The 13,498-nt window shown below is 36.7% G+C and overlaps 1 protein-coding gene across 2 annotated transcripts in view; it reads left to right on the top strand.

The window, feature by feature from the left end:
* The window catches only part of UBL3 (ubiquitin like 3), a 55,580-nt gene that overhangs the window by 27,853 nt on the left and 14,229 nt on the right, over positions 1 to 13,498 (top strand). The window contains exon 1 of one of the 2 annotated variants that reach the window (XM_038132617.1): positions 10,339 to 10,342. The exons of the other annotated variant lie outside the window; for it this stretch is intronic. Coding sequence (XP_037988545.1) covers positions 10,340 to 10,342 — 3 coding nt within the window. The 5' untranslated portion in view covers position 10,339. Of the gene's footprint in view, positions 1 to 10,338; positions 10,343 to 13,498 lie in introns of those variants that run through there. 2 annotated transcript variants of the gene reach the window in all.

Below are 13,498 nucleotides of genomic sequence, written 5' to 3'. Positions count from 1 at the left end.
TGGTAATGGTTATCACTATTTAAAGAAGGATCAAAGTTGATGTTTTTTCAAACCTCCCAGTGTGCACCTTAGTGCACTTGTATTTGACTTGAACTTTATCTATATGTGGAAATATCATATTATGAATTATGTTAACTATTAAACATTAACTGAGAAAATAATGGAGTCTGAGTAGCTGTGAATTGTTATTAACCCTTAAATCTGAAGAGAAGTGAGAAGTTCATGTATATTAAGGAGTAAAAATGCTGTTTTCAGAGTGAAAGGTTACTTTTTCTTGATTAAACACAATGTTTCAAAATAGACCAAAATTGAGTATGCCACCTGCTGAATTATTTCCTTTTTGGACATGAAAAACATGCTGAATCCCCGTTCTGAGATAAGAAAAGGGTGGGAAAATGCTGTAAGAGTTAATAACCATATAAATTGTCTTTGGACAGTGAGGTAGATTAACGGTCAGATTCCAAGAAAACAGAGGATGTGCAAGGTAAGTATTGAGTGGAATTTACTAGTTTGTTTTAATGAGACAAGAGATGTAATTTAGTAAGAATCATTGTGAAAATGATTGTCTTGATTTACGTCAAACAGGGCTGTAAATTTTCAAGACCCAAAACCAGTCATTGAAGGCAGGAAAACACTCTTCAGTTATGGCACAGTGGAAATGAGACTCTCCATAAAATTTTTACTCCTTTCTCTGAGATATCCAGAATAGGTTTGTGATAAAATAAAGCTCCATCTGCAAGTTAGTATTCTCCATAAATAGAAGTAGTATTGAGGAGTAATACTATAATTAATAATTATGGAACTGCTTGCTAGTATATGGAATTTACTGTTGTTTATTTGGCGGAGTTTTTAACGGGGAAAGATAGAGGTGCCTTTTGGAAAAACACTAATAATATTTGAGTTGCAAAGAAATATCTCAGAAGTTTAAGAGAAGTTTAAACTTGTGACCTGACAAGCATTCTAGAATGTAGAATTGAAATACTGCCTCAATTTTCTTTGTGGAAGCACAAATTATTAATATTGAATGTATTATTAATATTCTCACTATTAGTGAAAATAAATTCTATGGGTAGTTTATCTTAATTTTTCACAGTGACATTGCATGTGAGTTATTGTTCTTACAATGAAATCAGATTGACTCAGGGTATGTGTAATGCTTAGAAAATTGGTGGGTTTTAGCAACAGTAATCACATTTTTATTACTTAATCTATTCTGTTATGTGAATTTCTGTTTGTTCAGTGTTTTGAAGTTTCAGATTATATCCTAATGGAGACTTACCTTTTATAAAGACTTTTTCTTGTTTCCGTACTTAGCGTGTTGAAGATTGGTTCTATTTTGTTAATCTATTATCTCTTATAATAATCTATAATTAATCTATTATATTATTGTACTATTTTGTTAATATATCTATTATATTACATTTATATAATGTATATAAAAGTGTAATGTAAGTAATATTACATTTATTAACGTAAGGATTTTAGTTTATCATGGAGGAAGTCCATTTTCTTCACATTTAAAGAAAGGAAGATGGATTATGGAGAGCAGGTGTGTTCTCAGTTCCAGAGTGTGGATGGCTACAAGAGTGCAAGGTCTATGCTGTATAACACAGCAATCATGCGACCTTTCCTATGTTGTTTTGAGATGACACCAAGGCTTTTGAGATTTGGCTGTTAGCAAGTAATCATGATAATGGTCTCTTCTTCAGAGAGCAAATAGCACCCTGATGACTTTACTGACGCACTTGGGGAGGAAGGTGAATATGATCTGCTGGTTCAGTACTTACATAAAAGACTAATTAAACTTCTGAATCCTACCTTTGAGGCATGCATTGGAAGGGTCCAAAATACCACGGGTTTTGAACAGAGGACTTCTGCTTACGGTCGGTTACAATTCTCTGTGCTGCAGTTATTAAAATGTGAAACGTGTTTTTGCCAGGATAGAATATAAACTGTGATGCTTTATTAGAAGTTTCTAAACATTTGCCTCAGAGCTACTTTGGCTAAGCTTTTATGTGGGGCATATCACGTTAGGTGTATTCACCTGCTCTTTCTTGGAGAGGTTTGCAACTCAGGAGACTCAATTGATTATTGCCTTGGTTTTACTTATTTTTAATTGCTTGGTCATGCATATTTGTGGCCAGTTACTTTTCATGGCTTGGAGCCTCTTAGGCTTCAGGTAGCTTTACAAAGTTTGTAGCTGGTGGCCATCAGTCTTGTTCCATGCTGTGTTCATCACCACTGTTCTTGATTTTTGTCCTTTTGCTGCTGTTCTGTTTCCCTTGCTGATGTTATTCCTGTGTTCTTTGCAGTCTGGAATAGAGTTGGGTTTGAGTTTTTGTGGGTTTTTTGTTTGTAGTTATTTTCTGTTTGTGTTTTGCTTTGGATTTGTTTGTTTGGTTTTTCCCAGGGAGACAGTTTCCAGGTTCTACAAGTTTTTGTAGCTGTCATCTTGTTCCATTTCTACATTTGTTCTTCCCCTCTGTGCTGCCTTGTCTAGTTGCTTTATAGTGGTTTCAAGCTTTATTAAAAATCTTGAATTAAAAAAAAATTTTTTTTGAGCATCACTTACACTAGAGATTAAAACAGAACTGAACTGTCCCACATGGTACTCACCTGTCAGATAGCTGACACATTAACAAATGTGTTCCCAAGATGACAAGATTGAATGTTTGTGTAATGTGGTGATGATTAGATCCTAGACAGTATCCAGCAGTTTCCCCTTATTCAGCTTCTCAGATGCTGGATTTGATGTGTAAATACTACATAGTGTTCGTATAACACTTACTTAGTATGATCTGATGGGCTGTTTCTTGCAAGCCTTGCTTGTTGAAGTAATCAATGGAATAGTTATATGCACAGGAGAATTCATTATATTTGCTGAAAAGTAATTTCTGAATGAGGATGGGAGTGTGAAAAGCAGATGATGCCATAGCTGTGTCTGGCACAGTAAGGGACAGTATTACTTGTCGCAGGTTGATGCTGATTGACTCTCTGCTGAATCGTCGCCCAAGCCTTGCATGACTTAAGACAATAGTTTTCTTGATAGCTGTTTTGTATGACAAATACACTTTTCTTTCTAAATGCCAGATCTTCCTTTCAGCTTTGTGTAATTATTTGTTTCCCAAACTGATAGGGAAGAATGGAATAGATCTGACTATGTGGACCTTCATTCTCTTCCTATAGAGCAGCTGTATTTTTCTAGGCTGTCTTGTGTCTGTGTGCTAGACCCTTTGTAAGAAGCAGTTAAATCTACAATTCTACTACTGTGCTGTAATTTTGACTTGGTAATTAGCTAGAAAATCATTTGCCTGATAAGTGGAAAATTTTGAACCATAATACTGTTAGCATCAGGTTGCACTTACAGAATTGACATTCAGCCAATATACATATGTATTTCCCTAAAAACATATTTATAATAATGGGTATTGTGTCTCCTAACAGAGAGGGCTTGCTAAATTCTATTCTTATCCTCTTCTCTTCAAAAGCATGGTTTCATTAACTTTATTATGTCATGACAGGAAGTGCAAAACTATAGCATCTTTCTTCCCTCTAATGAAAAGATGCCATTATATATTTATATAAATAAAATTATTTTTGTTAAATATTAGTCATTGTTACTGACATGACATCTGTCCACAACTCTTGAGCTGAGCATGTTGAACCCCAATAAGGAAGACAATCTTCTGGCTTGTTAGTTTTTGTGAGAGGGTATTCTGTTTCTTGTGACATCAAAGTAATGCTTCAATTGAGATAAATACAAAAGTTTAGTAATTGTCTAGAGAATTATTCTTCTCTAAGTATAGCTAGTTATAACCAGTGGTGCCAGTGAAACTTTTCATAACATGGTCAGTTGATGATATCACTCGAGACTGCCAGGCCTTTTCCTTAATGAAAATAGAGGGTTAGAGGGTCCTTGAAACCCATTATAGCATTTGTGGAACTATTAATAAAACACTCTTGATTTTAAATCAGCATCTGTCCTGTAGCCTGGAAGTAACATTATATGTCAGGCATAACAAATAGTTGTCCTAAAAATCTTAACAGTCTGAGTACACAAGAAACAAAAATGAGGAGAGAGAGTCAGGTCATCTCCGGTTGGGTCATCTCCAGGACTCGGAGGACTTGGAGATGCAGAGGTGGCGAGTACTGCGTGCTAGCCATATTGACCACGTGCAAAAACATGAGGACAGGCTAATTTAGAGTGTTGGAATATGACTTAGGTCTTAAGTTATTTTATTCTAGCAAAAGTCACAACGTATGAGAAGAAAAGCATGTTAAATTATGTATTCTGCTGTTGCCTATGTATATAGATTCAAACAAATTAGTTCAGGGAGGTAATACTAATTCCTTTTTTACTTTAAAGGTAAGAATCATAGCTACTTGGGGAGCCCTCAGTGACATACCTCTGTGGTTGTCCATACATAGTGTTTTGTAAACCATAATTAAGATGCAAGCTAGAACACATGTTGCCCTAGATTCACAGAAGCTAGCCTTACTCACTGCTTTGACACTGAGCAGATGGCTTGTTATAATGTAGTTGTTGATGCAGTAAGAACTGAGAGCCGTGACTGGTGTTGCTTATAATCACTACTGATTAAAAGACTGTATTGCCTTCAAGAAGGCATCACTGTTCTCTCCTCGTGGTAAGGATTTAGTGAGATCCTAGACCAAGAGGATATTTATGCTTAGAAGATGCCTGAATATCAATTGGATCTTAAATTTGTGCTATTTGTATGAAGATAGATTTTTCTGAAGGGCTGGAATGAAGCATTTTTATGTAATTTGATGCTTTTTGTGTAGACTCTGGGCACATAAGACAAATGAAGATAAAAGAAAGCTCAAAAATGCTTTCCATAGAAATGATTTTTTTTCCATCTTCACTAAAATCTATTTCTCTTTGAAGAAAACTCTTGTGTGGATGAAAAAAGTTAAGGTTCCTTCCCATTCAGACACACTGTTGTGGCAAGTACTTCACAAAGCCACGGGGTAGTCATAAAGGGATACTGCATCAGAAACTGGATCATCTAAGGAAGTTGAGTGGTAAGTTAACAGCTGGTAAATTGTATGTTTCTGACTCTACAGAAGTCTTTACAATTCTGGAAAAGGAGGAGACCAAAATGAAAGGGCAGCTTTAACTCTTTTAGTCATTAATAGGCAGTCTGGATGTGCTAGTGCTCTTCATGATGGAAACAGGGTAAGATTTACCCTTAGACTGAGAGCTGCTTGGAACAACAGAAGCACTTGACTGGCTTCAGAGGGGAATAAGCTGTGCCTTTTAGTGTTCAACTGTGAATGCAGAGCACAGTAAATAACTGCATCAGACCTTATTTGTGATGTCATTCCATTAATTCAGTCAGTTGTCTTCAGCAAACTTAGCTTGGGGATGCATTAGTGCCATAATGTTTAAATAGAAGAAAAACATGTAAGCTTTCTATCAACATGGCTTAAATTTTTGTTGAACATTAAGGGTAACTCATTGAAGATGGAAAAAAAGGAAAGAAAATGTGTTCATTATTCTATTCTGAGAAGTATAGGCAGAGGTCAAAGTCAAGCTGTTTGCTCTTGAAGAGTTGTGTTCTGAATAAATCAAAATCCTTGATTTTTATCATGTAATTCAGTGTTTTCTCTGGGCTATTTTAAAAGGAAAACAATTAGAAAAGGTTGTGTTCTCATTAATATCTGAGTTGCTTGGTTTTGCTTGAGTAAAGGAGCTCTCTGGTCATTGAAACATCCATTTTGATTAAAATATGTACTATATTTTGCATCAGAGACAAAAATGTATAATGTCCTGTCTCTTGCCTTTAATTACCACAGCTCAGTGATTTATATAGTGCTTTGTAATGGCAAAGCTTTGGCTGACTGCCAGTAAGTCCAGAGAAGCTAGGAATTGGTAGTTATTAATAAAAGTTTAATTTTATGGTATGCCCACCCAAGTGATCTGAAATGTATCTTTAAGTCAAGGTGCAACTCTTTGCCTCTTTCATGTTTTAAAATATTTTAAAGATTTTTTTCTGTTTTGTTTTTGACACACACCCTCAAGGCCTGAAAAATTTCTTACTTTGGTGCTGACCAAGTTAAAGAACCTGTCAGCAGAGTCCCAATATGACTGTGAAGTGAGAAGCCACAAATTTGATCTCCAGTTGCTGGTATTTCCATTGGGATGTAGGTCCTGAAAAATCCTAGGGAAGTTTGTTTTTTTTTTTATTCATGCAACGTACTTATTGATAGCTCAGAGTTTATATGAGGGGACTTCCACAGAACTGTGTCACTCTTTATTTATCCTTATGGAGTGACTTTTTTTTCCTGGAGTTTTTCAAGCTGTGTTTAGTTGAAATGGAAAATAGTATTTTTTTACCTATAATCTCCTACTTAGTCACAGTGTGATGTATTCTGTATTGCACAGTAAACTATATTAAATAACATATAATGCAACACTTACTGCAAGAGAAAAGAGAAGATGAAATTGGATTCAGAAGGTTGGGTTGTTTCCTTGCTCTTGTATTATTTTTTGTCTGCTCCAAATCAGGCTATTTTTGTCCATTTTTGGGGGCCTGAAGGAGTAGCACATTTTAAATATAGGCTTTGTGTTGGAGATCAGTTTATTTCTGAGGAAAAGTATGATCTCATGCTGTAATCTTTATGAGTAAGATCTCGTGAATCTTTATGCTCTCATATGTAAGGAGTAGACCATTCATTTCCAGCACAGTGGGGTGATTTTTTTGTGGATTTGTATATGTTTTTTTGTGTGTGTGGTTTTGTGTGTGTGTTTTATGTTTAGGGGTCTTGTCTTTTTATTTCCCAAGAGATTTTCTGAATTGGCTAGAATTACTTGTGTCTTTTTATGTATATGTTCATGTACCTGAATGTACACACTGAAGTCATCCTTAGTTGGTGTTCCTGCCTCACATGGTAGAAAGGAGAAGCAAAGGGAGGAGCAGTTGAACTTCTGCAATAAAGTCTAGCTCAAGAATGCAGAGAGCCCAATGCATCTTTATTATGTTTAGGTAACTTAATATGAAAAATCATGTTTTGAAACGTCATTTAAAAACAAAGAACATTTTAAAAACCCCCATCTTTTCCCCCAAAAATTAGGATGTGGAACTATAGAATATCTACAAATATGTGCTGCTTGCAATTATAATTATTTTAATTGCTCTAGTAAATAGCAGCTCCCTTGAAATGTCCATTTTTTCCCATGTATTTTTAATGTTTTTGTTGTGTTCACTTTTTTTTTTCCCCAAAGAGCTTTAGTTTTGGTCAAATTGAAGCTGATGTTTATTTTCATCCAGGCTATAAGTGGAAGACCTACTTTGACTTTTGTCTATGGGGTGACCTGTGTGGGTTACAAAATTGTAGTATCTCCCAGTCTAAGTGATCTTCTAGGTACATGGTTAAATCAAATTGAATCCTACAAAGCTGGTTAAAAGTAAGAAAAAATAATTGACTGGGGATTATGAAGGGATGGAGAGTATCTGTCTGCCACTTGCACTTGGAAAAAGTAGTTATGTATGGAACTGGTTCTGTGGAATTGTATGTTCTCCTTTGTTAGCAGCAGTGGTAGTGTTGACTTTCAAATTGGAAGTGTTAGGCATGGCACAACATCAGTGTTCACAGACTTGGTGGTCTTGCATCAGTCTTTTAAAAAAGGTGCCACTGAACTGTCCTAAATAATATTTTAAAATAATACATAAATATTCTCTCTACAGAACACAATAGAAAAATTATTGAGTTCTATCAGAATTAAATCCAAATCTAGGTGACTAGAATTGTCATTAAAAATATTTGTGGGGTGGACTCCTAAGCTTCAAATATCAGTTTAATAGAAGAGGATGAAAACAAGGTGTTGGGTTCATCCGGGGATAGCTCTTGAGAAGAGATGGCAGAATGGTAACACAAATGGTACACGCTGACTTCACTTTTAAATTCTGGAGTCAAACACCGGGATGTGTGTCATTAAAAGATATTTTAAGGAGACAGAGATTGAAAATATAGAAACAGACCCCTTCTTCTCTCTCTCTCTCCTACTCACACTCTTTCTCACTTCAGAAAGAAACCCTGGAATGCTCTTCTCTGCTTTTATTATATGTGAGTTCTGAAGAAGGCATACAAATGCCTGTGTTGGAGCTTCAGCACTAACTCTATGCACTACAGGCCAGGGACCCCAGGATATGTCTCAGCAGGATGGCCTGGTTCCTGTTTTACAGGTCCCTCCTGAGAACAGGAGCTGTAAACCACCGTAGTTCCCAAACCACCTCCCTGTGGCCCTGCTGACCAGAGCTAACTGGTTCAGCCTGCAAGCAAGAACTTCCCTTGTGGGCATTGACGATGGATGCAATTTTACTGCTGTTTCCACTCTTGTGTCTGGAATTGACTGGTTCAGTGTGCTATACTGATGGCTAAAATGGTCTCTACCAAAATTTCATGTTGATCTGAGTATATCAGTTTCACTGTTTCGTGTTTTAGTAACTTTATTCCTCGCTGAGTGTACATTTATTCCAACACCGAGTTGAAAGGATGAACTCTGAAAATAGCAAACTTGAATGCCTCATGGCTTACTTTCTGCATTTTTTGCTACCTATTTATATTAAATCTCCTGGTCTTCTGACATGTGTTAAGGACAGGTTAAAGGTCTTCTATGTCTTGTGTCTTGTAATTTGCACATGAGGATCACGATGCACTATGACAATTACAACATGTGCAGGATGAAACTGCCCTGACTATGGCTAATGAGTAATCAGAGTAGGTCTTTGAGTCTTCTCTGTCAGAGTGAATTCTCCTGGGAGGCAGCAGGAGACAGTTTATGACTAAAGTATGTACTTGGGATATAGTGGCCAAATATCCACTTGACCTGAGAAGACGAGGTACTTGATCCAGGTAAAGTAGTGCCTCAGTTTTCTTTTACTGCTGTGAAACAAATTATTCTGTGTTGGAGTCTTACTTCATTAAATCATGAAAAAATCTTTTGCTAATCGAACCAGTATGTTGTAAGAAAAAGTTATTCTTCTGGTTTTAAAGTCTTGTTAAGTTGATTTTCAGTGAAAATTCTTAGTTCTTAATTAGGTCCAGCAGACGTGTTAGTGTGTTGTGTTTACCTCATCCCTCTCCACAAAACCCTAAAAAACCAAACCAACTCAGAATTGTTCCAGGAATGCAAATAGACAGGATAGTAAAGGAAACGGTATGTAAACTTGACTGAAATCCATTGTATTTTGCTGGTTGTCACAGTGGCTGTATTAATTTATTTTGAGGAACAGGGTTTCCTAGATATTTCTTCTGAAAACATAACCCTAGAACTCATTGGAGGATATTGCCATTGTTCCTATGTTACTTGAACTGAAGTGAGGAAATGGATGAAGTGTAACCAAGCACTAGGATTTTAAGTTCAAGAGTGTCATGGTTTCCATAGAAACAGCTAGTTCTATCATAGCTACTGATTTAAATGCCTATAGGATTTTGTTTTTTTTTTTTTTTTCTCCCTTTAAATGAAATTTGTTTATGCTCTTTTTTGGTTTTCTCTTTCTTTTCACTTCAAGTTTCTGAGATTTGCTAACTAAATTTTTAGCAGTGCAAAGCTTCCTTAGTCATTCCTTGTTTGAGAAAGCAGTTGCACATAAAGCCATATTTGTTTCACGTTGTAGTAATATAAAGGTGACTGTGTAATTGGAACTGGTATGAAGTTCACCTTAGCCCTGAATAGAGTGACGCAGGGTGCTGTCACATTTACCTGGTGTTGTGTGGGGATTGCCCTACTTTCACAAGTGGTGTGGCTTTGAACAAGTGACGCAGCTGGAAATGGATCTTCAGAGCTTTGTTCATTCACGTGGACAATGTATGTTTCTTTTCATTTTCCATGTTAATCTTTTTTTCATAATGCAAACGAAATTTATTACAGGTACTGCAAGGCGCTGTAGAGGTAGAGCAAAGCTAAACACAGGGGTTCTGAGGGTTGCCAAGTGTAACTTTTAGGCGTTCAGTTGAGGAAGTGTGGTTAAGTTACCTGTATTTCCTATAAAGTATCTGATGAGAATAGGTGTCCAGAAGTGTGATTCATGAGAACTGTAGTATAATTTATTTTACCAAGTGACTCTTGAAGAAGAGTTCAGAATGAAGGATCTCTTCTCTCTCATCGAGAATGCTTGCATATTTGGGCTACAAATTTATACTTTTGCTCTCTTACTTTCTTACTTGGGCACCTCAGTCCCTCTATCAGCTAGTTTCTTGGCTGAGAAGGAGCTAATATTATTATTCTATATGTGTCTCAAATTCCCAGAAAGTTCTGGAAGTCTTCAGAGGGCTGCTTGGGGCGATGACTTCGTTTCAATGACCATGAGCTGATATGGTTAAAATCAAATGGAAGAATAAACAAAGGAGTATATGTAAAGGCTTTGGATTTCAAGGAGGCAGATGCTGATTAAACTAAATGTAGTGAGTTAGTATTAAGGAGTGTGCCTGAGGAATTTGCATGCTTGGTGTTTCTTCAGGTTGAAGAAATTAAGTTATAAAATATCTGCATGCTAGTTGAGTGAAAAGATGTGAAGAGAGACTTTGAACGCAACAGATGAGTAACCATCTGGGGAAGGATGCTGAGAAGGAGCAGAGAAGAAATAATGGAATAAAATTCATTATTTCTATTTATGCAAATTAGATCAGGACAGATTCATCAGCCAATTTTCTCTGGAAGGAGAGTGTTTTCCACATGGAGGAAATGCAGAAGAGGTGTAATCTGCCTGGACTTCAGTGAGTAGTTGACATTGCATAGCAAGGGATCAATTGGGGAAGGCAGGGTTTGACTGAGTGTGTGACTTAGGTGGAGAAGATGGTAAAGTATAGTGTTCAGGATGTGTCAGGCTGTCAGTTATGCTTAGTGGAATTCCTTAAAGATAATTTTGGGACCAGCTGTCTTTGTATTGTTTTCATTTATGCCTCTAGGACAAGGAAAATCAGTATGCTGATGAAATTTGTTGATGATGAATAGTATAGAAGATGATTGTGGTGTTTTGTGGAGATGGGATTATCTCAAAGACTGAATTAATAGGAATAGAATTAGTCGAATTACAATAAGAATATCCTGTACATTATGGGTGGTTAAAAGCTGTATTTTGAAATGCAAGCATGAAAGTTTGTTATAGAAACAACTGGGCTGGAGAAGAGCATTGTGAGATTACTGAATTACAAATGTAAGACAGTTGTGATGTTTGTGATTGGAAATTGAGAGGCTTTTGCAGTCAGTTTAAGGAGGTTCTAGTATAATTTTATAAATTCCTGAAATACTGTGTATTATTTTAATTATGCATACTTAAGAAAGTTTAAACAAAACTGAAGATATTGATAGGGATTAAAGTGGATTGTGGAATTGGTCACTTTGGAAAGGATCTTGAGCAATTTTCTAGCCCAGCTCACCTCTGAATTCAGACCAGATTGCTTGGAGCTTTGTTGGTTGGACCTTGAAAACCCTCAAGGCCAGAGCTTCCAGAGCATCTCTGAGTGACCACTGTTTTGAGATCCTCAGGGTGAAAACCTATTACCTGATCACAGGTCAGAGTCTCTTGTTTCCATTTATGACCATTGTCTGTTGATTTCTGTCTTGGATCTCAGTAAAGAAGTCCTTTGGTAATTTAGGCATGGGAAGGCTGCTAGTAGGTCCCCTCCAGGCCTACCAAACCCAGTTACCTTAATCTCTGTTGATGTGCTTCAGCATTCTGAGGACAGTGTTCCCACCAAGGGCCAGGCTTTTAATGAGGAGAACCTTTGCTTTTTAATTTTAGCTGTGTTCTTGTCTGCAGATGCAGAATAAAGCCATCAAAACCCTAGGGTTTTTTTGGCTAAAGCATGATGTGCATGTGACGTCAGTGAGTGTAACTTATTCAAGAATAAATTTAAGCTGGGAATGAGAAGAAAGCACTCAGTGAAACAGCTCAGGTTCTACAACGGACTTGCAGGACGTGTAAAAAACTGACGTTCTTCATTATATCAGGTGGATGCATTCCAGGAGTGACCTGGTGTCCAGAACCTGCAGGTCCCTGCTGACTTGGCTTGTGTGATGCTTAGACTGTTATTTGGGCTTGGTTCAACCTTGTATGTAAATCTGGTGGAATTCAGTCACTAGAGTGGGGGCTGGGAGCTTTCTCTTTGGCCTAGAGCCATTAGGAAACCTTAATGTGTCTTTAGAGAGCCAACTTACTTCTTACAATAATGAACTTGAAAAAGAAAATAAGTGTATTGGATGTTGAGGAAGGAATTGTTTTGTGTATGTATTTAAATCTTAAAACAGTTAAAGAAAAGCAGTTGGTTTAAACTTGGGGCTGCATATGATGTAGTGATACGACACTTCTCTGCATTTGAATTTTAAGTTGGGGATCTTAAGCTGTTACTGGAGCATAAAATTGATAACCAACTAGCTTATTTAACTGAATAGGTGAGAAGTCAAACATTAAGAAGTGAGATTTCCAACCTACACAATGTTTATTGATGTTAAAGTGACTTGCCATTTATTTAACATTAGCTGTGAAATTAGAAGCGCTGTGGCACTAAGATATTTTGTAGGTATGCCTTAAAGAATGATCAAACTTTGCAGATGCCTAGAACAAAGAAAACAGAACTTACTCTATATCAGCATATATGTGACCTAAATTTCTCTTCCAAAAATTGTGATCAGAGTTGTTACTATACAGTTTTATTTTTGGGTGGGTTTCTGTTTGGTGTGAGGGGGTGGGTTGTTGTTGTATGGATAATATAATCTACACTGAAAATTTTTATTGTGTATGCAGTGCAACTGATGGGGTAGTTACTGGAGCTGTGATTATGAGATTGGGGTGGGGGGAGAGGGTGAGATTTGCATGCTCGAGATCACAAACAGAATGTGCTATTACATAAGTGTGCAGAGGGGATGTAGTCTGCAAATTGTATTTAATCCTCCTTCTGATACTCTGGCTGCCCTTGACTCCTTTTAGCAGCAATGTTGCAGTTGATGCTACAACACAGAAGTGTGAGGGTATGATCCCTATCACTTTGTTTAGCAGAAGGCTGGAACTCCCTTTGGTACCCTGAAAAAAAGAAAAAAAGAACATAATCAGGACAGTTGTTGTAACAGTTCCAGTTGAAGAGCAGACTTGTCAGGGCTATGAAAATTGCAAAAGTTTTTTGTGACCAAGACACTTGACAATAATAGGTAGGTGCAAGGGCTTTAAGCATACAAGGAACATAGATACAACCTCCTTGGCAGCTTTTAATGTAGGAAATAGGACAGCTAAGATTGCTAAGAATCCTTTCTTAACTTGAAAAATGAAAACTTGATGCTTTTGTGTCAAAATTCCTCTACCTAACCAAGACTTTTTTCTTCACTTTGAGTAATTGTGTATACACATATGCATTTGTCTTTTCTTTTTCTTCTAGTTCTGAGGTTTCTGGAATTTTGCCAGAAATATTTTTTTCAGATCCCCTATAGTTTGTTTGCAAGATGAATTAGTACTGCAGTTGCAAGCTGTTACATTTACCA

Source organism: Motacilla alba, chromosome 1 (assembly GCF_015832195.1).
Source record: "Motacilla alba alba isolate MOTALB_02 chromosome 1, Motacilla_alba_V1.0_pri, whole genome shotgun sequence".
Lineage (NCBI taxonomy): Eukaryota > Metazoa > Chordata > Aves > Passeriformes > Motacillidae > Motacilla > Motacilla alba.
The sequence above is the reverse complement of the archived record's forward strand: the minus strand, read 5'-3'. Positions and strand labels throughout refer to the sequence as shown.